The sequence below is a fragment of the Toxotes jaculatrix genome, chromosome 3 (assembly GCF_017976425.1).
Source record: "Toxotes jaculatrix isolate fToxJac2 chromosome 3, fToxJac2.pri, whole genome shotgun sequence".
NCBI classification, from domain to species: domain Eukaryota; kingdom Metazoa; phylum Chordata; class Actinopteri; family Toxotidae; genus Toxotes; species Toxotes jaculatrix.
Window position 1 is genome coordinate 14,654,479 of NC_054396.1, and position 26,659 is coordinate 14,681,137.

The 26,659-nt window shown below is 42.0% G+C and overlaps 4 protein-coding genes across 5 annotated transcripts; 3 read left to right on the top strand and 1 right to left on the bottom strand.

The window, feature by feature from the left end:
- The first annotated feature begins 191 nt into the window (after positions 1-191).
- rft1 (RFT1 homolog) lies at positions 192-3,987 on the top strand. Of its 2 annotated transcripts, XM_041033227.1 has the most exons (11): positions 192-445; positions 562-647; positions 745-867; positions 971-1,262; positions 1,341-1,475; positions 1,563-1,641; positions 1,786-1,823; positions 1,914-2,058; positions 2,161-2,266; positions 2,357-2,606; positions 2,810-3,987. In XM_041033227.1, the coding sequence occupies exons 1-11, from the start codon at positions 383-385 to the stop codon at positions 2,972-2,974; spliced, it is 1,482 nt and encodes a 493-aa protein (XP_040889161.1). In that variant the 5' UTR covers positions 192-382; the 3' UTR covers positions 2,975-3,987. The 2 variants fall into 2 exon arrangements, with proteins under 2 accessions (XP_040889161.1, XP_040889160.1); XM_041033226.1 differs by having other exon boundaries at positions 1,563-1,823.
- A 408-nt stretch (positions 3,988-4,395) lies between these two features.
- On the top strand, positions 4,396-5,760 carry mustn1a (musculoskeletal, embryonic nuclear protein 1a). The gene is made up of 3 exons (XM_041033229.1): positions 4,396-4,548; positions 4,668-4,797; positions 5,158-5,760. The coding sequence occupies exons 1-3, from the start codon at positions 4,540-4,542 to the stop codon at positions 5,253-5,255; spliced, it is 237 nt and encodes a 78-aa protein (XP_040889163.1). The 5' UTR covers positions 4,396-4,539; the 3' UTR covers positions 5,256-5,760.
- Positions 5,761-5,835: 75 nt separating this feature from the next.
- Positions 5,836-10,813, bottom strand: ruvbl1 (RuvB-like AAA ATPase 1). Its single transcript, XM_041033228.1, has 11 exons — positions 10,522-10,813; positions 9,807-9,893; positions 9,558-9,690; positions 8,526-8,677; positions 8,123-8,212; positions 7,334-7,483; positions 7,178-7,241; positions 6,884-7,082; positions 6,667-6,769; positions 6,498-6,589; positions 5,836-6,262 (listed from the first exon to the last, which is right to left on the bottom strand). Exons 1-11 carry the CDS (start codon positions 10,660-10,662, stop codon positions 6,103-6,105), a joined length of 1,371 nt encoding a protein of 456 aa, XP_040889162.1. The 5' UTR covers positions 10,663-10,813; the 3' UTR covers positions 5,836-6,102.
- A 134-nt stretch (positions 10,814-10,947) lies between these two features.
- Positions 10,948-22,297, top strand: eefsec (eukaryotic elongation factor, selenocysteine-tRNA-specific). Its single transcript, XM_041033225.1, has 7 exons — positions 10,948-11,753; positions 13,792-13,999; positions 14,312-14,408; positions 14,965-15,129; positions 16,328-16,972; positions 18,492-18,648; positions 21,420-22,297. Exons 1-7 carry the CDS (start codon positions 11,447-11,449, stop codon positions 21,599-21,601), a joined length of 1,761 nt encoding a protein of 586 aa, XP_040889159.1. The 5' UTR covers positions 10,948-11,446; the 3' UTR covers positions 21,602-22,297.
- Positions 22,298-26,659: the final 4,362 nt, after the last annotated feature.

The following is a 26,659-nucleotide window of genomic DNA, read 5'->3' on the forward strand; positions in this document are numbered from 1 at the left end:
TCACCTAATCATCTCAATATGTTGATGACAAATATTTTCACAGAAATGGACATACAGAATACAAGGGACATAACTTGCGTAACCCACTGCAGATAATGAGAAGGATGGTTACGCCCTCTAGCGGCACCACGCTGGACATGATGTTCTGTGACGTCAGCGCGTAACGCGTCTCCTTACACTGTGTACGGAAGTGTTTCCACCGCTTGCTGCTGGTGCTGCTTCTGCTCATACTCGATTATCAGTGTCGCCGTCGGCTTATAAGGCAGACGCTCTGGCGGTTTTCACATTATGTCTCTATAATGACTTTCCGTCGTAGAAAGCTGCGGGTCACGTGTGGAATTGACGCTTGATAAAAGTTTCAAGCGGGTCAGAGGAAGTGAAGATGAGCTCTCAGGATGTACTGAAGAATGCGTCCACTCTCGCATCGTATAATGTGTTGTTACAGGTACATGAACACACACACAGCTGAACCATAACACCATACTAGTCCGGTGTTTAAAGTTCTGTTAGCTAATGTTTTGGTCTTGGTGTGTTTTTGCTGTTTTGTTTCTTTAATCTCAGGTTATGTTCCGTGTGCTCACCTTCTTGCTGAACGCATTCACACTGCGGTTTGTGTCCAAAGAGCTGATTGGGGTTGTCAATGTCAGGTAAAGAAGACAGGTGCTGTGATTGGAGCACAATGGTGCCACGTGTCACTGCACCAGCTGCTGTAACGTGTGTTTTCTCTGTGTCTTTATTCTGCAGGCTCACACTGTTGTACTCCACATTAGTATTTTTATCCAGAGAGGCTTTCCGGAGAGCCTGTCTGAGTGGGGGATCTGGGACCAGCCACAGCTGGAGACAAGTTATCAACCTGCTATGGCTGACGTGAGTTGGATTTACAGAATAATTTCACTTAGGAGGTTTCATTTGATCTTGTGTATTCAGCTCGGATGTTTGCCTGTGTGTCTTTACCTTTCTTACCCCTCAGGCTGCCTCTTGGTGTGTTATGGGCAGCCCTGCTAGTCTGTGTGTGGCTGTGGCTCCTGGAGATCCCAGATCCTCAGACTGTCCCATACTACGGCCCTGCGGTGGTGTTGTTTGCCTTGGCAGGAGTGCAGGAGCTCCTGGCTGAGCCCCTCTGGGTCCTGGCTCAAGCGCACATGTTTGTTCGCCTGAAGGTGGTCGCTGAGAGCTTAGCAATGATCGCTAAGTGCAGCATAACTGTGGTGCTGGTGGTGTTGGCCCGTGAATGGGGCCTTTACATCTTCTCTGCTGCTCATGTAAGACATCAGTTGAAGCCTCCATTGTTATTTCTGTAAACATGTCTTTCATAATTAATAATTTTAGCCTTTTCTTAGTTGGTGTACACAGGATTCCTGGTGCTGTGCTATGCTGTCTACTTTATTCGCTTCTTGGGATCTAAAGATGCAAACAAGAAGAGTTTTCCCCTGCACAGCGTTGGAGATCTCTTTCCCTGTAGAGCAGATGGAGAGGTAGTGGAGCACAAAATTAAAGTGACGAGTTCTAAGATGTGCTGTTTAGCATGAAGGACTAATTATCGTCATCCACTGTTTTTGTAGCCGCTGGTTGATTGGACTCTAGCCCAGCTGACATGGAGCTTCTTCAAGCAGTCCTTCCTGAAGCAGATCCTGACAGAGGGTGAGCGTTACGTCATGACCTTCCTGAATGTCCTCAGCTTTGGAGATCAGGGTGTTTATGATATCGTCAATAATCTGGGCTCCATGGTGGCACGCTTCATCTTTTTGCCTATTGAGGAAAGCTTCTACATCTTTTTTGCCAAAGTGCTGGAGAGAGGACGTGATGTCAAAAGTCAGAAACAGGTCTGAATTTTGTAAATAAACACAAACATGTCTGCATGAATTGCTGGTGTGAACATCAGTTGTTGATGTTACTTTGTTTTGTGTCCACAGGAGGAAGTTGCCATTGCAGCAGATGTCCTGGAATGTCTGCTGAAACTGGTGTTGGTGATTGGTCTGATTATCACAGTGTTTGGCTATGCCTTCTCTCACTTGGCTCTGGATATTTATGGCGGCTCTCTGCTGAGCAGTGGAGCAGGTCAGTAAGCTATGATCCAGTCACAAACCATGACACAAACCAAGGTATAAAACTTTGTTTTGTTTGGAATTCTTAATTATATTATACTTAACTTTATTAAAGGGCCGACTTTGCTGCGATGCTACAGCTGCTACGTCCTCCTGCTCGCTGTAAACGGTGTTACAGAGTGTTTTGTATTTGCTGCCATGAGCCAAGAAGAGGTTGACAAGTAAGAATGTAAAAATACACAAGACTCAGATACAGTCATTACACCATATAGCAGCTGTCAGTTAACACTGTGTTTGTGTTTTGTCCTCAGGTACAACCTGGTGATGCTGGCTCTGTCTGTGTCTTTCCTCTTCTTGTCCTACATGCTGACCTGGTGGGCTGGTGGTGTTGGTTTCATACTGGCAAACTGCCTTAACATGGGTCTCCGCATCTTACACAGCCTCCTTTACATACACCGCTACTTCCAGTTCAGTCAGTGGAAACCACTGCGAGGCCTGCTGCCCTCACCGCTCCTACTACTGGCACTTGCTGTCAGTGCAGGTGTCACAGCAGCTTCTGAGGTACAAGAGAACCTCTGTCTCTTCATTCTCCACTCATGTCGAGCCGTTACATTGCAGTACATTCATTTTAAGGCTGATTTTCCAATAAAACCTGATCCACAGATTTTAATGCATATAACTGCAGCAGATTGATAGTATTTTTGTGTTAAATACAGTTCAAATCAGTGGCCCTAACTTTAGCTTCTTTTATCCTCTGGTTTCAGAGTGTTTTCTGCTGTGACAGCGGTTGGTTGCTGAGGCTGGTCCATATTGGCGTGGGAGCAGTGTGTCTACTTGGTGTGCTCGTAGCCGTTCTTCTCACAGAGACTCGGCTTATTCAGTTTGTGAGGACTCAGCTCTTGCCCCAGTACAGAAAAAAACACACGTAAATTTGACTAAAAATGGGAGAAAACTTCTCTACTGCCACAAACAGTAGTTAAAAAGCTACTGATTGATGGTTACTGGCTGTGAGAAAGCAACAAGAAAAATGGAAAGTTTTTTTAAGTCTGAAGTGTGTGTGCGCGCGCGTGTGATGTTTTCACTGTAACATTCCTTTGTTGGTACTTGCAAGTACGAAGAAATGGGTGAAAAAGAAGATGAATGTATTTTAAGACAACTGAAACTGAAAAATGAATTTGCTACAGGGACACGTAGTCCTACACAAATACAACAAGGCAATTTAATTCATATTTGTGGTGTTGTAATTTAAGTATGAAATGTTGGAATTTCAGATGACCAAAAACCAGCATTTTGTACTCCACTATCTTTAGAAGGTCCCAGCTGTTATTCAGGCCATCTTAAGTAACATATTTCAGTAAAATCTGAATGTGCATAACATTACACAGCATGAGACAACAAATAGTCGTTAAAATAAAACCTGTATAAATTACGGACTCTTACTTTTATATTTGGCTTGATGAGACGATCAAGGACTTGTGTTGTAGTTTGTTTATAAAAACCTGTGGATTTATTTTAGTTGTCTCATAAAATATGATGCCCACAAGTCTATTCTCATAAGCCTTTTTTCTGTTATGTGCACTACAAACAATGCACACGGTGTCTCCACTGGAGGTTTGCATAAATATAGGTTATAGGTCTAGTTTAACAAAGTGAGACATTTTCGTTGCCACAAATTGTTGCAAAGTGCACACTTTGTCACGCGTGGGTTTGCGTGCTACGTTTGCATTCGGCATTTTTGTCACTCACTCTTTACTCTATGAGAGCTAAATAGGTTGGATTTCACCCACTTATTAACATGCTGATGGGAAACACTGCGTGTTTATTTGTTGGTCTTTCCTCTGTGCTAATTGCCAGTGATCTTAGGGCCCCCTGAGGGCTGAATAATGATGTAATTATGGAAAGTAAGGGGGCAGGAAGGGGTGGGAACCGCATTCTTTAAAGGCAATGCAACGCTTATCCTAGTCTATGTTCCTTATGCTTTTACAGCTATGTGTATGTGATTCTGTCACGGTTTAAAGTTTGCCAGGAAGTTTGATGTTTTAAAACTGACAGCTGCTTATCTTTTGATTCATATCTTTTGAACTTTGTTGCTTGTTACCAGTGCGGTTAGAAAGCAGTAATTTGACTGCAGGAGGGAGCAGGAGAATACATAGACAGATATTTCTCATATTATTGCATCTCTGGGATTTATTTGGGGATATGTATTGCCACCAGTTGCAGCAGTGATCTCATCATTTTCTTATGAAGCTGCAGAGAAGACAGCAGACCATGAGAAAAAGCAGAGGCAGAGAGACAGAAAAAAGGAGGAGCCTGTGCACTCATTACGTCATTTATTGCTCTTAAGAACAGATTTATTGTCCACTGGAGAATCTCTGCTTGGTTGTGTATATATGTGAGTGTGTGTTGGGCTAGACACACAGGAGAAAAAGAGCGACAGCTGACAAGAGGTGGAGAGGAGAATTTCTTACAGGGTATCGTCAACTACTCAACCATCATGTCTCAAGTGAGTTCACTGAGTTTTTAAAACAGAATATATTTTCTCATATTGTTGAAAGGAATTATTGCAGAGTGCCAGAAATCTCTGATGTGTTGTTGTGCTTCTTCCTTTTTACCGCCCTTCAGCCAGGTCAGGAGGAAGATGAACAAATGAAGCGCCCTGAAGTGAGAGACGAGGACCTGACTGAAGCAAAAAGCAAACTGGGTACCGGTGGGCCAGCGAAGAGCAAGACATTTGAAGTAATGGAGGAGTGCGGTGAGGACACAAACACGCACACACTTCCATATGATTTGACACCATTCTTAGAGATTGGAACTGAGAGGAAGCGGTATTTTTCTTTCTGTGTCTGGTTAAACTAAGGTTCAATTTTGGCAGTGAGTTTGTATGAGGGGTATTTTCTATGACGGTCAAGTTTCCACTCCATATACAGAGAGGACGGAGGGTTGTGATGATGGGAGATTCCTGTCAAACTCTGCTTTCTCTCTCTCTCTCACCCAGTGGGATGAGAAATGACGTGTGTGTATTTATAAAAAGCATATCTTCAGTCTTACATAACCATTCTTCCTGCCTCATTAACAGAGAAATATTCTGATCGTTGTTTCTCTTCCTTCGCAGAGAAAATGGGCAAAATTGCTCCCTCTGTGTTCAGTGGAGTGAGGTCAGGAGCAGAGACTGTTTTCAACACACGTACAGCTCGACCAGTCAGAAAATAGCAGGGGACTTCCTGCCCATGATTGGACAGCACCTGTTCCATGTTAGGGGTTTGAGATCAGTTGTTTTCCAGCTGCACTTCAGTCCATGAAAAATTCTGCTTTAAGCTATTTTTTTTAAAAGTGGCCTCATGTTGTTAATCAGAGTCCTGCTTGTGTTTTTGCACTTAAAAGGGTTAGTTACAGCATGTTTTTGCACTTACGTTAATACTGCTAAATAAGTACTAATACATCCCTTAATTTCTATACACAGAAATAATTTTTGAAATAGAAAATTGTGTTTATTTAACCATTATTCTGTTTTCTTCTCACTGGGATTCACCCACTGAACATATGCAATGCTTCAAATGATACATTTGAACTTGTGAAAAAACTGCAAAACATCAGTGAGCCTTACATGCATTTCTAAATTAACATTAAAAAATAAACCTAATTTGGCCTATATGATTGTGAGGGTTTCAATGTCACAATTATGGCAAAAAAAAAAATTATTTGAGATGAATAAAAGCTAGAAATATGCCAGTGCCAGTAATGAATTAAATGTCAGTAAAATGTAATAAATCAATCCAGAAATATTAAAGAAAACCTGAGTCAATTTGTGTTTTTCCTTTTTATTCAAAAAAAATTTTTTTTTCATCAACAAAAACAATTAATAAAACTTTAAATTTATTAGAACAAAACTACTACAGTGACTGCAGCAGAAGCAGGGAGACTAGAATGAGACACGGTGGAGAGAGTGACAATGGAGAAAAGCAAGATTGAAGACATAAAGTGAACCATGTAACAACCGGCTGATAACACAGCCCTGTGTTGTAAAAGAAAGGAGGAAAAAAAATATAGAAATCCACTTCTATTTCATAAACTTGTGATGTTGGTCTTGGAGGATTTTTGCGGAGGACTTGGCGTCGTAGAACAGCTCGTTGATTTCCTCTACCTGCTCCCTCTCCACGGTCTCTTTTCCCTGAACACGGCCAAGCAGACTGGCTGGTGTCAGCAGCTGCACAGCGTATCTGTGGGGAGACAAGAAACATGAGCCAGTATGCTCACATACATCCATATATACTAAAACTATTAGTAACTTTCACTTAACACTTTTCCCCCTTTTCTTTAGTTGTTTGTAATTGTTCTATGTCTGTTCAGGTGGTAAAATTGCTCAAACACTGTCTATGGATAAAACCGTAACACTTAATGTAAGGCTGCTCAAATCTTCACTCACAGTGACTCACACAAAATGTATGTCTTTACCTGAGGGTTGTCTTTGTGCCAATCTCTGCCAGGTGTGTTAGTGCTTCCTCGCTGATGTTGATGCCCTCAGTCTGAGCACGGATCTTGATGATCTACAAACCACAGCCTCATTAGTGACGCGTGCACAGACGAGATGTCATACATCGAATATGGAGACCACCTGACTCACCTGCTTCATCTCCTGTGGCGTGTACAACATGGTGCGGATTATCATGACTCTGTCCAGTAAGTCCAGAGGAATCCCATGTGGAGAGCTGATGTCCTCTGTCCCCCTGGTGAACAACAGATGACTGTTAATATTACAAATCTTACATGTTGGCAAGAAAACTCTTTTTCATTTTGAAGATTGTGTTTCTTGCCGTAAAACACATTTTGGATGTCTTTACCTAATTAAACAGTTTCCCCTGTTAGAGGCGAACACAACAATGGGAGCGATGGAGCTCTCAAGCGCTCGGTGGAGATAGGTGAAGCATTCGATGTCCAGCATGTGCACCTCGTCCACAAATAGCACACCAGGCACGAGTTCAGCTACGCCTTGGTCAATGTAGCGGTTCACCACCTTGTTGATCTCGGCACGCAGCTTATCTAAAATGGGAAAAAGTATAAAATAGCATTGAATGGCACAACAAAAGTCAACTGCTGGCTTTGTTTAGATTTGGGTAGTTGTAGTTTTTCCCTACCTGTGATTTCTGTCTTTTTGGGCTTCATCAGTTGTCCCATCATGGAGAGAATGTCCTGGCCTCCCTAAGATCAAATAATGAACAATTATTTTGAAAATATAGGTAGCAGCTGGACTGATATTAAGTCGATGGTAAAGGGCATTTACAGTTATGTACCTGAGGTCTGGCATTTGCGACATCCAGGTCGTGCAATGTCACATCTTGGACAATCTCCTTCTTTTTGTGAACATCACCTTTGGGCAGCGGCACATACTCCTCTGCCTCCAGATCAAACTCTGTTGCAAAGGTGTCACAACGACCTTGTCTCTGCAAAGACACCAAAGTGTGTTAGTAATTTAAAAAAAAAACGACCCATTTTTAAATATAAATGAATCTCTCTGCACAGCGGTGAAACAAAGACAGAGTGTGAGAGGAGGGAGTGCAGGTGTATGATTGAACCCAGTGCCAGCCTGTTGCAGAGGGCAGGCCATGTGGCTGAGGGATGAAAGGGTTTGAGACGGCAGGTCATGAGATGGCTGTCAACAGTAACAAATGTGTCGTCCAGCCCTCCTCCTTTGGCCTCTGACTAGAGCCGACCCGCGCCCCGGGCCCACCTGTACCGATTAAAAGAACCGTCATCGCGGCCTGTCAACACAGGCCACAAGACCCGCTGCTGGAAAAGAAGCACTGTGGGAGATGGCGAGATAGAGGGAGCAAGAAGAGCTGCAGGAATGAGAGAGGCTCATTCCAGAGTACAGCAGAAATGCAGCAGAGCTGAGAGAGATGAAAGAATGTCACCATGAAGGACAGAAGAGGACAGGCAAGACAGAAAACACTCAACTTTGGCCTAACCAAGAATTTCTATACAGTTTTACTTACACTGTTTAATTTGTAAGTAAAACTGTATATGCCTGATCAAAATTTGTGACAATTGTGAGATAGTAACACATGAAAGTATAGTGATACCTTGACAGCTCCGCTGTTGGCTTCAATGTAGATAACGTCTCCCACTTCCACGCGCTCTTTCTGAAGACTCTCATAAATACTGGGATCCAGCTAAGGAAACAAGACAAGAGATATATTTACTGGCAGTAATATACTGGATCTTCCCTTGTTCATCATTAGAAAACATTATATGTATTTAGTTATACTATACTATCTGAGTTTAAATGTTCTCATGAAGCATTAATGTGATTACTACAATCATTGCTTGAATTGGTCAGTGACCAAGGTCCTATTTTCAACAGGACCTGGAAGATGCTCATAAAAAAATCATGTCTAGAAACAACCTGCTTTATAAGTAACAGTAAGACAAGTGAAAGACAAATGAAAGAGGATAGAAAAAAACTGTTATAGCTCCCAATCTGACCTTGAGCTGCTTTGTGCCTTTGCCTGTTTTCAGACCGATGATGACGTGGCTGATGGTTTTTCCGTAGCCTCCCATGGGATTCTCAGTCTCACAGGGGGTCAGCTCTGTCACCTCCCCTTCATACACCTCCTTTGTCTCTTTGATACGCAGCCCTGAAGGCAGGTGACATTACAGTCACACACACACACACACACACGCAGAATACAGAGTGAGAACTCAATTGGGCCTTTATATTCCTACATCAACTAGGCCTCCACATCCCTCAGTCTACCGAACAATGCGTTTTATTACAGGGAGAGAACATGTGTGCGCGTGCCCATGAAACGTCTGAGCATCGTTCTGTGTAACATGATCACATTCCTGCTCCTCTATCATGCAGGCTGCAGCCCTGTGTATGAGCAGCTCACAGGTGGATGATCCTCTGTGGTGGGGGTCAGAGAGCATGGCTTAAGGCAGGGACTGTCTGTCATGGTGCTCTTATCGACAGGGTGATGACAACCTTTGTATGAAACCCACCCCCCTGCAGATCCTGTTCTAGGGGAGGAGCAAAGGTGCTGATGACCACCTCTCCCCTCTACCTAAGCTCCATTTCCTCCCAAGTGACAGGTGCCATCAGCAGTCAGACAAACCCCTTCCCCCTCTCAGGCCTTCCTTCCTACTCAACACCACTCTCATAAATCCGCTGTAGAGTGCTGGCTTTCAGCTCATGGGGATGGTCTGAGCAGGACAACTTGCTCTTTCTGCCCACTGAGTCCTCAGTGAGGTACTGAGCACTTAAGGTCACAGTATAAAATGAGGGAATAAAAGTGGTCTTGTGTTTTTTCAGAGATGATATTTTGGTTACTCAGGATAATTCATGACGTTGATGTTAACACACTTCATTGGTTCCATTTGGTGGAAAAGAAAAGGTCTTAGTTGGAAATCTGGTGACTATTTAATTTTGTCAGTTTTTGTATCTCTGTTTTGGTTTGCTGAAGCTATGGTGATAAGTTTGAAATTTGATCTTATATTAACTATTTAGGTGACACTCACCAATGGCCCTCCTGAAATTTTCCATCAGTACTTCTGTTTTTTTAATTTCAGTTGAGTAGACCTCACTGCCGACCATAGGACAGAAAGGCACCTTGTTTCCCAGCTCCTGTGCTATAGCCAAGGCGAGGGCAGTCTGAAGGGAGGAGAGGTAGAAAAGGGATTTAAGTGTCGCAATCTGCAGCAACAGAAGACACATTCAGTTAAGGTTTACTTAACTGTCTTTCTAGTGGATGAATAGTGAACACTCACCTTTCCTGTACCAGGAGGTCCCGCCAGTAACACTGCCCTTCCTGCCATCTTTTTTGAGCGAATGAGCTCAACAATGATGCCACAAGCCTGGAAAGTGACAAAAAAATATAGAGCCATTATGTATTGACATACAATGATAAAATGTCAATATGTCAATTAATTGATTAATTGTTACAGCTATGACTGAAATTATCCATAAGCTTGACAGTGGCAGAAGCTACTGTAATTTCTAGTCTCAGCAATGTCACCTCAGTACCTTTGAAACCCTGGACACTCCTGTAATATCTGTGTGTGTGTTACAATACTGGCATAATCAAATAGAATAAATAAAAGATAATTATTTTACTATGCCAGTATAGTAACACACACAGTATCGCCACAGTCCCCTTGTGTCTCCTTTGCCTACAGATCCACTTATCTCTACATTCATCTATACCTTTAGTCTTTAACCGAATTGGTTAATAATTAACAAATCAAACGTTTAACAGAGTATATTTGAAATTAACATGAATGAACGTGACCTCTGGGAGGTAACTCTCCCTTTAACTCACTCATGACCTGGGTATGAAACAGCGACACCACTGTGCTAATTCAGCTAGCTTGTTGGTGCAGCCTGAATTGAGCGAAACATTCCTTGCAAAACATGATCAGCTCTATAGGTACTTCCTCCAAACAAAACACGAATAACGTTGGTGCAGTCAAACATGAATATTACCTCTCTAGCAGCCTCCTGGCCAACCAGACCACATGCGGACTGTTTAGCATTCCCGGCCTCGTCTAGCCCGAGTCCTTTGACATGACTGTGAGAGGCGATCCGCTGAGTTTTCGTGGTGCTTTTTACCTCCTCGATCTTCATAGTTATGTTATTTGTACCAGTATGTGAAGTAAAAAATGCAAAGCGGAGTTAAAGCGAACAAAAACGTCTCCTGTGTCTCGGACTATTTCTCACCGAAATCGGCGCCGAAACTCAAAACACAGGAAAATCGGTTTCCATGTGGGTTACTAGGGAAAATTGACGGAAGTGATACCTTGGAGTACCTCCCCTTTACAGTGTCCAGTAAACGATTGGACCTTGTGAACTCATACGACACAGCTATTGGCTAAAATTTGTGCCAATCATTTTGATCACTCAGAATCCCGCCCCTCAAAGGTTACATTTCCGTTTGTGTTTCAGCTGCTTTGTCGTAGTAGAAACTACGAGAAACTTGACAGTGAGTAGAAAAGAGTTGCAAAGAAGTACATAAGATAGAGGTTTTTCATCGCCATTTAACGTTTTGCAAATAATTTTTAATCAAAGAGCCATTAGTGGCAGACCAAGTTCCTCTTTTTTTGTTAGTGACTGAAAAAACGTTCCGTTTTAGCATGTTGGCCTGAGGATAGAGCGACTGACCACAGGGAAGTAGTTTCTCCCAACTGTTGAAGCCAAAGTAAAGTCCTATTTATAGCTAAGTATATTTTATAAGCACAAAGTAATTAAAATAGCGTGTTGCTCGATGTGTTTCGGTTTTAATTAACCAGTGCCAACGAAGGAAATGCTAGCGGACAGCTAGCAGCACTGCCTGACGAGCTGAGTCCAAGGTTCAGGTGAGAGTTAAGTAAAACACGTTACGCCAGATAACGATACTCTAGGCTGGGGTAAAATGACCGAGTCTGGTGGTGACAGCCGCGCCAAAACGTTAAATTTCAACGTTGGAGTGCTCGGACATGTCGACAGCGGGAAGACGTCGCTGGCCAGGGCGCTGAGCAGCACAGCCTCCACGGCTGCCTTCGACAAGAACCCGCAATCCCGTGAGAGGGGCATCACGCTGGACCTCGGGTTCTCCTCTTTCACGGTGGATCTACCCGATCATCTGCGGGACAGCGGGGGACAGCAGCACTATGACAGCCTGCAGTTCACGCTTGTTGACTGTCCGGGACACGCCTCTCTCATCCGGACTATCATTGGGGGTGAGGTCTTTGAATTCTCTGCAAGTTTTGGTGCCAGATGTCACTCTGATGATAGTAGATGAAGAGGTCGTAAATACATCATAGGACACATACAGGCAGGAAATGACGACCATGACAACAGTGGTTGATGATACAGGCTGAGGCGGCAGCAACCATACTTCACCAGCTACACTCAAAACAGTTTATTAGATACTTTCATGCAATGCAACACAACAGCCCTGAAATTTATTCTGGCATTATGAAGATTATTATGTTCAGTCAAACTGTTACAGAGGTGTTGGTTCAACTTAGAGGCTTTAGATTGTGGTGCTTTTGAGCTGTATTGCATTATGTTCAGGTGTTTATCTTTTAAAAAAAAATCCATTTTATTTACATCAATAGGCTCAGAGTAAATATTACAATCACTTCTGAACATAACCTTCATGGAAGTAGAGTTTATTGCATGACATACATAATCTACATTAGTTTTTGTCAGGTGTTCCTACTAAACTGCCAACTGTGTGCATACACAACTGTATGTACCTCTTAAATAGGCTATTTTCACTGTATAATTCACTTGTCATGGCAGGAAAATAATAGGTGCTGATACTAAAATTAACAATGGCTCTGTTCCATTCAAGTGTCTCAGTAGGTTATGACAGTGACACACAATACCAGGACCCTGAATCCAACCATCTTAAACTTAACACTGGACACACTCTATCATTCAAATGTAACAGAGCCTCAGTCTGGAAAACGACTGAAACTGCTGAATAAAAAAAACAGCAAAGGCAATAGAGCTTCTGATTTTTAATCTGAAGGTCCATAGATGAAGTTCCTTCTCAGGCATCAGTCTTTTTAGCTGTGTGAGGCAGATAGCAAAAACAGGAAAAAACATAGCCTTATATTAGCTAAAGTCTTTTCCATCTGTTCAAAAGTTTATCAGAAAATCCAAAAAGACAAACGACTGTAAAAACTGAACATTTCTATGCAATTCTCACAGTTCACACAAACATAGATAATGCTTCATGCCAGCATGTGTGAGAATGCACTGCTATTTATTTATTACACTTCACAATAGGTGGCTGATATGATACATTATTACATGTTCCACTGTTGTGTTCTTGACAAAGATCTGTCTAAATGCTGCAGTCATGGCCAGTGTAGGATGCTGTATATACTACAGTATATTCTCACTGTGAGTGCACAGAGATGTGACCTCTCCAGCAGAGGGCGCCTTCTCTCTGCAAGCATCTAGGTTCATCATATCGCATTGACTTGGATGGTTGGTAGTATAAGGAGAAATAACTACAGTGGTTTATGGATCCAGAGCAGATAATTACCTGCTTTCTCTTTTAGTCCTCATTTGTCACACAAATGAAAAACCAATATACCACTTTTTTTTTGAAACTTAAAGAGTGTGACATAGGCAGACTCTGATAGAGGTTATGGTCCTGGCATTAAAACAGAGTAGAGGTGCTTAAACAGCAAATGCTGCTGTGTTGTGTGACCAACATACTAAATGAAGCCTAGAAACCAGTGGGGTGGCACATGCTGTAGATTAGGGAGGAAGGAAACTGTAGGGATCGGGGTATGTATTAAACTTCCCCTCTTGTCCCTAGTGGGGAGAGAACAGGAAAGAGAGGGAGCCAAATAGAATGAGAGAAAAGAGGGGAGCACAGGAAAGAGAGACTGCCAAAGTCAGGAGAAGAAAAGAGGGAAAGGAAAGACAACCAAGAGAGCTCCAGCTCCAGTTTCAACCCTCTAGCCTTTTACTGTCTCTTTGCCTCCATGCACCCCTCCCCTAATTTCTCTTCTTGTTCTGCTGTTATTCTTGGGTGTCTGTGTCCATTCCTGTTTATATTGCTGTTGTCGGCTCCATAGTTTCCTCATTGGCTCTGCTTAGATTTTTTTTACTTCTTTTTATAGATGCAAAACAGAAAAGCACTAAGCATCTTTAACAGCAAATAACTGTGTTATTGTGCTTCTGTGTGCTGTTTTCTTCCATGTAATATCAGGTACATTCTTGACTATTGTTTGCATTTTCTGCCTTCTCTAGGTGCCCAAATCATTGACCTGATGATGCTGGTGGTGGACGTGGTGAAGGGGGTGCAGACTCAGACTGCAGAGTGTCTGCTGATAGGAGAGCTGACTTGCCCTCGCATGGTGGTTGTCCTGAACAAGATTGACCTCCTGCCACCCAACAAGAGACAGAGTGCCATTGAGAAGATGACCAAGAGACTGCACAAAACACTGGAGAACACCAGGTCTGCATTTAATATTAAAGTATAGTTAGTAAAATAGTAAATTGGGATAAGTGTTGAGGGTGGTGGCTGTGAAATGTGGGCTTAGGCAGCTAAATGGTTTGTGGCATCCGATATACTTCCAGTGGCACAGGATTGAATCTCTTGTCAAATTTCCTCATTCGACACACTTTATGTGTCTCCTCTGTACATTCCAGCGGTCTGTCTGTCAGGCCCACTTGTTTTATTATTTCAGCATTTTTCATTTGAAGTAAAATTACTTCAGCATCAAAGCATGAAGTAATTGCAGCATGACTTTTTTTTCCTGTTGGTCAGATTTAAGGAATGTCCAGTTATTGCTGTGGCAGCGAAGCCTGGGGGCCCAGAGGCTCCTGACACAGAGGAGCCACAGGGAGTGCCAGAGTTAATAGAGGTAAAGTCTGGAAGCACACTGGTGCCCCTCCATTGTTACTAATGTTGCTCAAAAAAGCACATGTTGATATTTAAAGATATTCTAAAAATATGATAATGCTATACCTATAGCTCTTGGATGTTTTATGTAACACACACTGGTTTTCAGTTGCTTCAGTTATATCTTTGTCATTTTTGTGCTGTATTTTCTCCTTAATTATTGGCCAACAATAATTCACTGATGTCAATGTATTTGCAATGAGCTAATATCAGCTTGGCTGATCTATCAGTCACACTGTTCTCTTGTCAAGTTTTTCAAATTCTGCAAATTGGGAACAGAATGAAAACATATATAAAACAGTGGTACTGTACACATTATGCTGCAGTAGAAGAATTATCATTCTATTTCCTGAAAAACAGCAGTACTATTCGCACATTTGGCTCAGATCAGCACTTATAACACAAGACAGTGTGTATCAGGCGGTGTTTGTGAAGCTACCATAAATCCAGACTGATCGCTAAATAGATATGTGAATAAATGTGCCTTTCTTTTTCCTTTTTTTGGTCGTCTACCTCAGCTTTTAAAGAAACAGACATACCTCCCTCGGAGAGACCCCGGAGGTGACCTTCTGATGGCTGTGGATCATTGCTTCTCCATCCGTGGTCAGGGAACAGTCATGACTGGCACCATCCTGCAGGGGTCACTGGCCATCAATGACACTGTGGAAATCCCAGCACTGAAGGTATGAAGGCAGGAATCCCGAATCTCTGATATTTACAAGCAACTGACATTCCTGAGAGATGGAAATGCCTTTGTAGAAACCACAGAGGTTCGGAAGTTCAGAAGTTGACTGGAAGTGGGCAGACAGAGGGAGGGATGGCCGAGTGGGTTCAGAGGGTGTGTCAGTTTAATGTGAGAGAAGGATGCGGGGACTGGGGGTGGACTGGCAGCGCAGGAGTTGGGTAATATAGAACAGATGCAAACTTTCAGCTAGGCTCAGCAGTTTTGTTTGCAGTTATCATGTTCACCTCTTGGTGGCAGCAAATGGCTAAATTATCAGTCTTTTACGGATCCTCAACCAGGCGGACTGCTGTCGATTTGGTCAGTGTGTGGTAGAGGACAAAAATAAAACCACCACAGAATCTATGATGACAATCATACATTGAAAGATAAACACAAATTCTTTTAACTGGCCATTTGTATACTTGTGTTTTTTTTGGAGATTAATAATTTAGTGAAACAAAACAAAACACATCAAGTATAATTAAAAAAAAAATCTTATCAGTGTTTTATTTCACATTTTTTTATTTACAAAAAAAAAAACAAAATTTTCACTCCCAAGAAATAAACCACATACAGGAGTTTCAAATTTCCTAAGACTTTCTGGCATTAATTGACCTCAGTAAATTTGATCATGGATTGCGTTAGGCATAAATGGGCAAAAGCAATATTTTGACTAGCTCTTTAAAAGTTCTGTTATCTTTTGAAGAAAGAAACAACTTAAACTAAAGGATTTAATAAGCTAGTTACTTTCCTATGTGTATATTTAATTTCATTGGATATTAAGATCAGGCCTTCTCTTTAAATATGATATAAACACTCCTGTACTTTGGAGATAATAACTGGTGTGTTTTCTGTATTTTATCTCTTGTTTTATTTCACATTTGGTTTCCAAGTCTTCTCATTCATCTTAAACATTTACGGCTGTCAAAATCAACCTATATTTTCCATTTTGTGAGCCGATAACCATGTGAGCTATGAACTTTAAGCAGCATAGTCCCGTTGTAGTCTGTGTTTGTACAGTTTTTGCTTTCTCTTGTACCTGTCTTTCCCAGTTTGTTCTGTTAAAATTTGCATGAAATTGATGTTTGAAATGTATGTTGTGTCAAAACATGTTTACACTGTGTTATTTTTCATGTCTCTACTCTCTCTGATATCAGGTAACCAAGAAGATAAAATCAGTGCAGAGGTTTAGGAAGCCAGTATCGGGGGCCATGCAGGGGGATCGTGTGGGAGTTTGTGTGACACAGTTTGACCCGAAACTGTTAGAGCGGGGGGTAGTATGCACCCCAGGGTCCCTGCGCACCCTCTATGCAGCTGTCATCTCTGTCAGGAAGATAGGCTACTTCAAGGGCTCTCTTGCCACCCGTGCCAAGTTCCACATCACCGTGGGTCATGAGACAGTTATGGCGAAGGTGACTTTCTTTGGTCTGCCACCCGTGGGTGCCTCTGAGCTCCCCTCTGACACTAAACCACCTCCATCACTGCCCTGCTCCGTGGAAACACCCTTCACCTTCGACAGGGAGTACTTCTACCAGGACGAATACATCACGGGCCAGGGAGAGACGAGTTCAGGACCTGACCCAGAGCAATGGGCCTTGTTGGAGTTTGAGCGGCCTGTCACATGTCCCCCACTCTGTCTCGTAATTGGCTCCAAGCTGGACACAGACATCCATGCCAATGCATGCCGGTTAGCCTTCCAAGGTCGCCTGTTACAGGGGTTTGAAGATAAAAGCTATGCTGAGACTGCCCTGCCTCGTCTGCGCATCTACAAGACCAAACACAAGGAGGGACAGGTGGAGAGGGTAAGTGGATACTTACTCAGTTTGTGTGTTATTTAAAATGGTCTTTTTCATGACTTTCTTCTTACCTTTGAGTTTTGACCTCTGCTCCTCTGCCCTCTCTGTCACCTTGTACTTCTTCTGACTCTGGTTCTTTGGATGTTTCTCATTGCTGGTGGCACTGGAGCGTGCCTCTCAGACAGAGCCCCTATTGTATATTCATAAACAGACACGTACACACAAACAAGCATGCATATGCAGCCCTGCTGAGCAGTTTTTGAGGCATGCGTGGGAGCGCATGCCTTAGCATGTGCTGTGACACAGAGGTGCGTGTGGGTGGCCGCCTGACGCCACTAGCTCTGTCTAGCTGTCAGAGGCTGGCGCTGTTTGGACACACCTGAGTGGCACAGGAATACCCACATAACTGTGTGAGTCAACCTGACTCTTCCCTCACTTCCCTCGGACTCAGAATCTCTCCCTCTCTCTCTCTTTCTTCCCTGCTCTTGTGTTTGTTCCTGTGTGATTGCCTTTATGTTCTGTCTTAAATTCCAAGGTCCAGTTCATACTGATCTGTATCTCATCTTATCTTATTCTGTTGTTTCGTCTGATTCGACAATTTCTCAAAAAGTGAACACCCTCCCCGACTTTGTGCAGTTAGCGTTTTCGGTTGTGTGCACACTGAAGATGTTATGACTCTTGTCATTCTGCGTGTTACAGTTCATTTTTTCTGTTCGCACCCTCGTGCGAGGCCAGACTCAGGTCAGGGGTCAAGTGTGCGAACTTGTTTCCTGCTGTTAGCACCTCAGGCTGCTGACAGCTCCAGTCACTGACTCAGGAGTGGAGCAGCGTGTGCGAGAGGTCAGACCGTGGTCATGTGACGTTACATTCTCCGTTCATCTGTCGCCCAGAAAGAGGCAGTTATGTATCAAGACTTAAGAATTCCCTTTCCTAAAAGAACACATTACTGGCATTGCTGAGATATGACAGCCTCATCCAGTCACAATTCATACGGTCTGTCAGATGTGTATAGCAACTGTATTTTTTTTTTTTTTTTAATCAGTGCATCAGTCACGCTTGAGGGACATCAGGGTCAAATGTTCAAGAATGAATGAGGGTTAGGAAGAAGAGAGAGAAGGAGCTGGCGGTGGGGGTGAGCAGGAGACAGTGGTGCCCTCCCATTATCAGATTAGTGGCAGGTTAGATTGACTTAGTGATGGATGATAAGCAAGAAATACAAACAAATATAGCATAAAATGTGCAGGAGGATGAAAGAGAGAGTGGTAGACAGCTAGGCGGCGATCCTAGCCTGTGGCTAACAGCGAACTGTGCGGATGATGAGGGCACAGGACAGAGAACCAGCTCTTCTTCCTCATCCAGCCATGAAGGCAGAGTAAAATCATTATAAACCGCAAGATTTAGACATTAGAGGAAGGAACCAGCAGATCTCGCTAAAACACATCCTGACATTTTCACAGTGCTAATTAGATCACATGCACACACCATTTACAGTAATACGGTTTCCCCACTTCTCTTCTGTTCTCAGGTGAGTGATGATTACACCGTGATTGGCCGCAACCTGTTCAAGAAGGAGACCAACCTCCAGCTCTTTGTGGGGCTGAAGGTCACGCTGTCCACAGGCGAGAGTGGCGTTATCGAAGGTGGGTTTGGACAGAGCGGGAAGTTCAAGATTCGGATACAAGGTAAGAACCTCCACATGTAACGACAGTAGAAAAACTACTGATGGTTCGTATGTTAAACTCATTTGGTTCTTTCGATAATGTGTAGTGTGACATCGAGCAGGATAAATAAGTATCCCTCCTTGTCAGTACACACATCCAGAGCACACTCTCTGTCTTTCCTTGGCTTTTGGGGTTCTACGGACAGTTTTCAGGATGTGGTAAGAGCGGTAGGCCCGACATCCCGAGCTGCATTCCCAGGATTCCTCTGGGGATTGCCTGTGTTCCGGGGGAAGTCTGTTCTCTGTTTATTTTACCTTCTGTTGCTCCAAACCCACGGCTCCACACCGGGAGGGAAGAGAAAACAAAAACATTTAGAAAGAGAACCTCACCTACATCCTCTTCACTGCCTCACACTTGCATACTCAGAAGTCTCAGACATACTGACACACACATGTTCTGGCATGAACATAATGCAGACATTCAGTGGTGTTCATCTGAGACTCCCCGCGGGCATTAGGGTAAAGATGGCACTATTCTGCAGATAAGGGGTAGCTAAGTAATTAATGGGGCAACATACCTGGATAAAGTCTCTTATGGAACTTAATTAATACACTGGAATCAATGTCATGATAGGTGTAGGTCTTTCCCTTACTGGAGACATTTTAACAGACGTTTTGCGTTATGGCACTTTAGCCTTTTGCAAGTTTTATATTTAAATGATGGCACACAAGAACATGGTGGTTTGAAAAGGCGTCAACTCTTTGAAGTTCCTTTATCTCATTTATGTATAAAGTTCTGGCCGAGTGAAGGCACCTTTTATTGTTGTTAGTGTTGTGGTGTTTTTACTCTTCTTACAGGTATTGATATAAGGCTTTGTATGACTCATTACCAGCTCTCAGTACTGTAAACTTCCTTGTGATTTCCCATCATTGCTACTGGTGTGTATTTGGTTACCTGTTTCTCAACAGACTTCCTTGTCATTTCTCTTCTACCTTTTCTTAAGGACCCGTAATATAAGATGAAGAGAATGAATGAATTAAAATGCAGAAAAGTCTGTCTGCTTTCATGCAGACTTCATTGTCAAATACTCCTCTGCTGCTCATACCTGCATTTTATCTAGGGCTGCGGCTGACTATCATCTTCTTTATCTCTTAATCTGCCTGCTGCTTTCTTGATTATTTGATTAAGAGTTGGATCTATAAAATGTCAAAAAATGGTGAAAAATGCCCTTCTGAGTCCAAAACCCAAGAAAGATATTAGTTACGTAACAAAACCCAAAGATATGAATTTGATCTTTACATAAGACAAGGAAAAGCAGCAAATTCTCACATTTAAGAAGCTGTAATTACATAATGGTCAGCATTTTTGCTTAGAAAATGCCTGACACAATTAATTGATTATCAGAATATTTGTAGGTTAATTCTGTCTATCGATTGATCTAATGCAGACCTACTGTGACACGGTCGTACTGATGCCTAATTCTTTTCTAGTGACGCATACAGACTCTTCGTTTCTCTGCCTGTGTAAACTGCACATGTGCCATCACAAAAGTAAAAAGTTGAAACTTTAGTGACAATCACTGATATTTAAGTGGAATTCTGCAACACATCAGCCAGTCACTGATGTCGTCCTTAGTATTTGATTCTTTCGCAATGACTGTGTTACAGTTTTCCTGTGGGACAACAAGATTATCATTCCTGCGTGGTCTTATCTGGTCTAAGCACCGAAAGCACAGTGGTTTAAAACTGGTGTTATGTTTCATCCCAAATAAATGTTGTCAACTTAGCTTCTAACCCCATTTTATTTGTCCACAACTGCCAATTTACCCAAGTTATGTTCTCATTGGGTGTTAATTGATTTTTACACCAGTGATAATCCCATTCCCCTTGAAGCCTGTACAGTATTTTTATTATATAGTAAATGTTATAAATGCTTTTATGTTTAAACATTCAAAAAAATTCATAGAGGACAAACATTGTAAAAGTGTCACTTGTGTGTGAACACAAACCATTTAAGTTTGGGTGTATGAGTGTGTTTTGTGGTGGCAAACGGACGTTTTCAGCTGATCATAGATAACAGGAAGAGATTTCTGGCTTCGCTGCAACCATAACAACCCTCACATTGGCATAACGATAAGAAGAAGAATGCTGGCGCCGTGGTACATGAGGTCAGACAGCCAGCGTGCAAAGCAGTGAACCCAGAACATTTCTTACCTTCCGTGTGCACAACAGCAAACAAGCAGTTTCTGTCCATGAAACGTGCACATACAGAAAGACAAAAGGGGGCAGATATGTCTGCGTAGAAGAATGTGTTGTGAACGCATGAACAGCCTTCGAACAGCAGCTCAGCATTCACAGGATACAGCTCAGTGTGGCTCAGAACGATGCCCAAATGCAGGCGGAGGGGTGAGTGTGTCTAAGCAGATAGAGGAGACACGATATTGGGGTGGACGTGTCAGGATGAGGCAGATGAACCTAGTGACCATAAGGCAGAGACTCAAGGAGCATCTGAGATATTTTCATCAGTTACATCAGGAGGATGAAGGCATCAGTTGATCTCGAGGTCAGCACACTGAGCAAGCTCCAGCACTGGTACAGCACCCAGTGTACACATAACAGGGAAGAAAAGATCTCTATCATGCATCAGATACACCTACACTGGGATGATTGAGTTGACCTGAGTACTGTACATAGTGTAGGACAGTATAGTATGCTAGATAGAATGATATACAGATAGAAAGATAGATGGATATTCAGCCGTTTTGCTTGACCTGTCTGTCTGTTTTTCTTCAGAGGGTCTTTGCCCAGAAACCAAGCAGTTGTTATCCTCCACCTCTAAGAAGAAAGGAAAGGGTGGAAGCAAAGGTGGACCAGCAAATGAAGAGGAGCCCAAAGCAGACTGTCAGCCTGTTAGCATTCACTTGCATTTTAAACGGTATGTCTTTGATCCCCATAAAAAGATGGTTCAGTCTTGACCTCGGCTGCACTCACGTCAGCCTGACACTGTGTCACAGTGCTGGACACGGGGAGAGACAGCTTCAGAGGTCATGTAGAGGTGAGGGGAATACCAGCCTCTGTATCAGGGTTGCGATAACTTGGGCCCGGAGACAGTCTGCTGAAATGCAATGACTGAGGAATGCTGAACGCATGTGAAACAGTGATTGTTTTATCTCCCTTTATGGAGATGGACTTAATCCAGTTTGCTCCATCACAAGGCTAGAAGTTCCTCCTCTTTTCCTGATGCATTTGTCTTAAATAATCTGAACTTTTTTTTCTTCTTTGTTGATAAAGTCTGAATCAATTCTTTTGATTAGCAGCAATCAATTTTTTTTTCTTTTCTGGATGTTTCCAATTTATTGGCATAAATACATTGGCTAGTGTTAGAGAAATACTGAAGTCACTGATTTCCTCAGCTTTGTTCAAATCTCTCACTGTCAGCATCTTGCTCTCCAGCTGTGATAAAGGTCATGTTATGTTTCAGGCTGGGATTCATTGGCTGCTGCTGTGTGGTTTCGAAATCATTTGTCCATATTTCAATAATTTTTCTTTTCCTTTCAATTTTTTTAAATGGCAAGAACTGAATTTTAGCCATGAAAAGCAGTTATATCAGAGGGTTTTTTAGTTGACTTGAACAGTAATCCTTGAAAAATAAAGACAAACTTGTGCTGAAACTCCAGTTCTGACTGTTCTCTGTGTGACCATTGGTAATATTCTTGAGGGTAGCAAAGGATGTACGAGTTGTAGGGCTGCAATGTTTAGATTTAGAGTAATCAGTTAGTTGACAGAAAGTTAATTGTTTAAGTTAAAGTTAAAGTAAAAAAAGAAATCCAAACATTCTCTGGTTCAAGCTTCTCAAATGTGAAGATTTGTTGCTTTTCCTTGTCCTAATATATTTTTGACTTTTGGACTGCTGGTCAGACAAAACAGGACTTTTGAAAACTGTGATGAGCATTTTAACTCTTTTCTGACACTATACAGTCTGAACAATTAATTACTTGATTGAAAACAATATTCCGCAGAATAATTGATTATTAAAACAAGGCCTAAACTCTATTTGTAGAACCTGCTGAATTCATCAGTAACTACAATATGTACAAAAACATTTTTGCAACATTCTCACTTGAGCACAACATGGAGCACTGTCCATGCTAGCTGCAATTTGTATGTTACTTACCTGCTGCTGCGTTTAACAGTCGAAAGAGAGGCTATATCTGTATATCCGTATATATTTTATTACAATTCCTACACATTATGCATACTGAATCCTAAGCATGTCTAACCCGTGGTTCTCTGTGGTTGGTTTATTCTGCTGTCATGCGTGCCGTACAGCGTAATGGGCACATTTGACCTCATAATTTCCTAAATAAGTTTCCCTGATGTCACGCTCTGCTCAAAACCTGTTCGATACATATACAATCCAAGCCGTAGCTAATATCCGTAAGATGTGCACCTACTACTGCAGCATGGAGCTTGAAACTTCCCTCTGAATTGTGTTACACTGTACTGCAAAAGTCTGGTCAGTATAGGGTTTAAGTTACAGAAATGGTACTTTTAAAGATTAAAGAAGATTTAAGAAGAAGAAGATTTACATTTTTAAAAATTATTAGCGCTGATGAAACTAATACTAATAGTTGAGATCTGTACAGGGTGGAAATGGTCTTGTCTGTGGGTGTTTGTGTACATGCGTGTCCATCCTGTCACAGGAGTGTTGTGGGGCAGGGCAGTGAGAGTGGAGGATACTCAGTATGTAGCAGATGATGTCAGCAAACTGTCCCTGTGAACAGCGACTCTATCTCAGCAGGAATCTGTGGAAATTGGAGAGAGAGAGAGGGAGAGAGGGAGAGCAGGAGGGAGTGGGGGGGAGGGAGGAAGGAGGAGCAGCAGGAGCAAGAGGGGACACTGGAGGGATTGTTCCTCTGAGTGACAGTCCTTTTAGTCTTATCTCCTCTCGTTCCTCTTATAGAAAACCAGACAGGGAGAGAGAGAGAAAAAAAAATCTCTGTCGCTTTTTCCTCCTGTCTCTCTCCAATTTCTCTTCCTTGCTCCACCCCTTCTTTCATTCCCCATCCATTCTAGTTTTTCTAGCTTTTTCCTCTGTCTATTACTGCTCTCGTGTCTCATCATGACGCAGTGATGGAAATATTCTTTTAGGGTCTTTAATATTTCCCCTAATGTCGTAATTACACAGGTAGGTCATGGCAATGCACATATTTGTGTCATTGCTGTGATATAGTCAGTTGGTGATGAATGCAAGAGCATTTTTCTTTCTTTTTTTCCCTAAAATCTAGTTTTCATATTAGTCTGATCTATATTTAATATCTAATTGACATTTTTACATGTCTCTTACAATTTTTAAACATTAAAAAGAAGCATAGCCAGTGATATACCACTCAGCTGAAAGCCATTGTTGTCTTCTGTCACAACATAATTGAAAAAATAAAATGCACAGTGCCTCAGTATAATTGTAAACACTGAATCAGTTTTGCATCTTCTTAGAAGATTATTTTTTTTTCTCTGTCTTGATAAAGACCCTCTCGTGTTTCATTAATACAGACGCGGGAGTGCGGGTGCAGCGCGTTTCCCTGACTATGTTTTAACATGCATGCTAATCCTGTTGTGTGTATGTGAGTGTGTGTGTGTGTGAGAGAGAGACTACAGTCCCTTCTGAGCTTAGGTGAGGAGGTTTGGGTGGACTGACTAATCCGCTTTTAGGGCCGTCACTGATTGTGGCAGGAGGAGACAGACAGGGAGGCTATGGGACTGCAGCTGGGAGTGTGTTCTCACCTCAGCTCATCACAAACTCACACACCATCATCAAGCTAAGACAAGGGGTAGATACCTGACATGGGATAGTGATCACACTGACTGTTCTTCCTGAGACAATCTGATTACAACGTTTTGGCCTGTAAATGGTGCTTATGTTCTTTACTTCAGTTCCCCTTATGACTCTCTGTATGTTTTTCCTTTTAAATCTCTCCTCTCCCTCCGTAGAGATAAGACACAGTCAGGATGATTTCCCTTCAGTACCCCTGCCTCTTTTTGCTCCTGACCTCCAGGTCATCCAGGAGTCGAGGGTCAACGTCTGAGCTCCTGAATGTTTATAGATGGGAAACAGTCACTGATGAGCAGAGATAACAGGCAGCCGCATGAGAGAAAGAAACAGAGCGGTGGCTGGATTATTGACAAGGCAAAGGAGGAGGCAAAGAAAGGAGTTTCAAATGTGGTTCAAGGCAGAGGAGATTGAAAAGACTAATTAGCAGCCATTTGACTGATAAATGGGTGCAACATTAATTAACAATTTAACCAGTGGGGAGGTGGTTAGGCTGCTAACATGACCTCTTGTGCTCAGATGTATTCATAGCTTACTCCAGACTATTATATTCCTTCTTAATTGTTTGACGGCATATTTTCTTATTCCTCTGTTCATACCCAAGCAGCTCCGTTCAGGTGTTAGTCTTTACCATACCAACCCGTCGTACAATCTCAGTTTTAACAGTATCGCCTTCCTCTGATCGAGATGATGTTTATTGCTGATGATTTGATGAGAGAAGCCGTTTGTTGCCATCAGACAGCTCCACCGTACTAATGAGCAGAGGCACAGATACAATCACCCTCAGCCCCCTCACTCAACCCTTGCCTGCAAATATAATTAGCTATGATTAAAATGGGCATTGTTTAATTAATACCACCTCAGCCTCTTTCAGTCGCCTTCTCCATTTCCGGCGCAGCTTATCTCCAATCCCCCCCCCATCAGCTGTGGAAGTCTTTTTAGTTGTTTTGTTTTTGCCTTTGTAAATTGTGGACATAAATGCAGGCCTGCCAATATAAAGGTATATGATTGAGATTGCTTTCACTGCCCCTAAAATAGTTTGAACTCTGGTTTTGTTGGCATATTCAGATCATCATTGTGCAAACAAATGTTATTACAAGTAATTTTGGCCAGAAAGGGCAAAAGTATTTACAGTAAAAGTTACCCAATATCCCTCAGAGTGTAATATTATATCGTAACACTGTAGCAGCGTATTAGTGCCTCTAAACTGTTTGGCATTACCGGTTTCTTTGTGTGGGAGTGGCTAAATAAAAGCTGCTTTTAGAGTATAGTCAGTAGGACAGTTTAACATAACTGCAAGAATACAAGGTTTTCTCAGCACTTGTGTAGTGACATATATCCCGAGTAGGTAAAATATCAGTACTCACATAACTCTAAACAAGTTGTTAAACCGATATCATGGGATGTGTAGGGTCTTGGGGACTATAATCGTGTTGTTACTGTAAAGATTACAAGGAGCATAAATAAGACTAAGAGTAGGAGGAAAATAATTAACCTGTGAACTTCTTATCTTGTATACCGACAACAAAGATCCCAGAGCGGCAGTGTGTCAGCCTTTTTTCTTAACATTACTTGTTCCTTATTGTCCAGCCTATGTTGCTTTGTACACTCATGTTTAACTCTCCTCTTTCAGTCTAAACAGGAGAGTATAGGCTGTGACTGTGTTTTTGGAAATGGGATGGGTATTATAAAGTGATATAACAAACAAGGAGACCAGTAAATTATTAAATTAGCTTTAATCTCATCATTTAAAATCCACATTAACTTCTCTTCTGCATGGCCACTGTAAACATTAGTGCATTAATCTATTTAGAATTTTAGTGCAAATAGTTCACCAGTGCAAAATAAATAAAAATAAATAAAAATAAATAAAAATAAATAAAATAAAATAAAAAATAGAAGTTACTTTGATACATGCTGATTGTAATTATAGTAGTGATTTTTTCTGATGTGCTTTAATGTCTTGCTGACTTGTCGCCAAAAAAAGTCTATATTTTCAGGTCAGTAGTGATATTGAGTTTTTAACCATGCCAGTCAGTTTTGAAAAAGATCAGAAATCCTGTTATCATCCACTAAAGCCAAATTCTTTATTTCCTTTCCAAATTGCATAGGCTCGTTAGCTGATCTGTCCAAAAATATTTTGAACGGGATAAACAGCACACGCCAATGAAAGAAACTCTCTTAAGACCACCATTGTTCTCCC

Excerpts from the sequence above, each read along its gene's own strand:
- rft1 (XM_041033226.1), top strand. The coding sequence starts at position 383 with ATGAGCTCTCAGGATGTACTGAAGAATGCGTCCACTCTCGCATCGTAT. Across the intron at positions 2,059-2,160 it reads TCTGCTGAGCAGTGGAGCAG|GGCCGACTTTGCTGCGATGC; the intron begins GTCAGTAAGCTA and ends ACTTTATTAAAG. Across the intron at positions 2,267-2,356 it reads AGCCAAGAAGAGGTTGACAA|GTACAACCTGGTGATGCTGG; the intron begins GTAAGAATGTAA and ends TTTTGTCCTCAG.
- mustn1a (XM_041033229.1), top strand. Across the intron at positions 4,798-5,157 it reads TGAAGTAATGGAGGAGTGCG|AGAAAATGGGCAAAATTGCT; the intron begins GTGAGGACACAA and ends CTTCCTTCGCAG.
- ruvbl1 (XM_041033228.1), bottom strand. The coding sequence starts at position 10,662 with ATGAAGATCGAGGAGGTAAAAAGCACCACGAAAACTCAGCGGATCGCC. Across the intron at positions 9,894-10,521 it reads GCCAGGAGGCTGCTAGAGAG|GCTTGTGGCATCATTGTTGA; the intron begins GTAATATTCATG and ends GTCACTTTCCAG. Across the intron at positions 7,083-7,177 it reads CAAAAAGACAGAAATCACAG|ATAAGCTGCGTGCCGAGATC; the intron begins GTAGGGAAAAAC and ends TTCCCATTTTAG.
- eefsec (XM_041033225.1), top strand. The coding sequence starts at position 11,447 with ATGACCGAGTCTGGTGGTGACAGCCGCGCCAAAACGTTAAATTTCAAC. Across the intron at positions 11,754-13,791 it reads CATCCGGACTATCATTGGGG|GTGCCCAAATCATTGACCTG; the intron begins GTGAGGTCTTTG and ends TGCCTTCTCTAG. Across the intron at positions 15,130-16,327 it reads TGGAAATCCCAGCACTGAAG|GTAACCAAGAAGATAAAATC; the intron begins GTATGAAGGCAG and ends CTCTGATATCAG.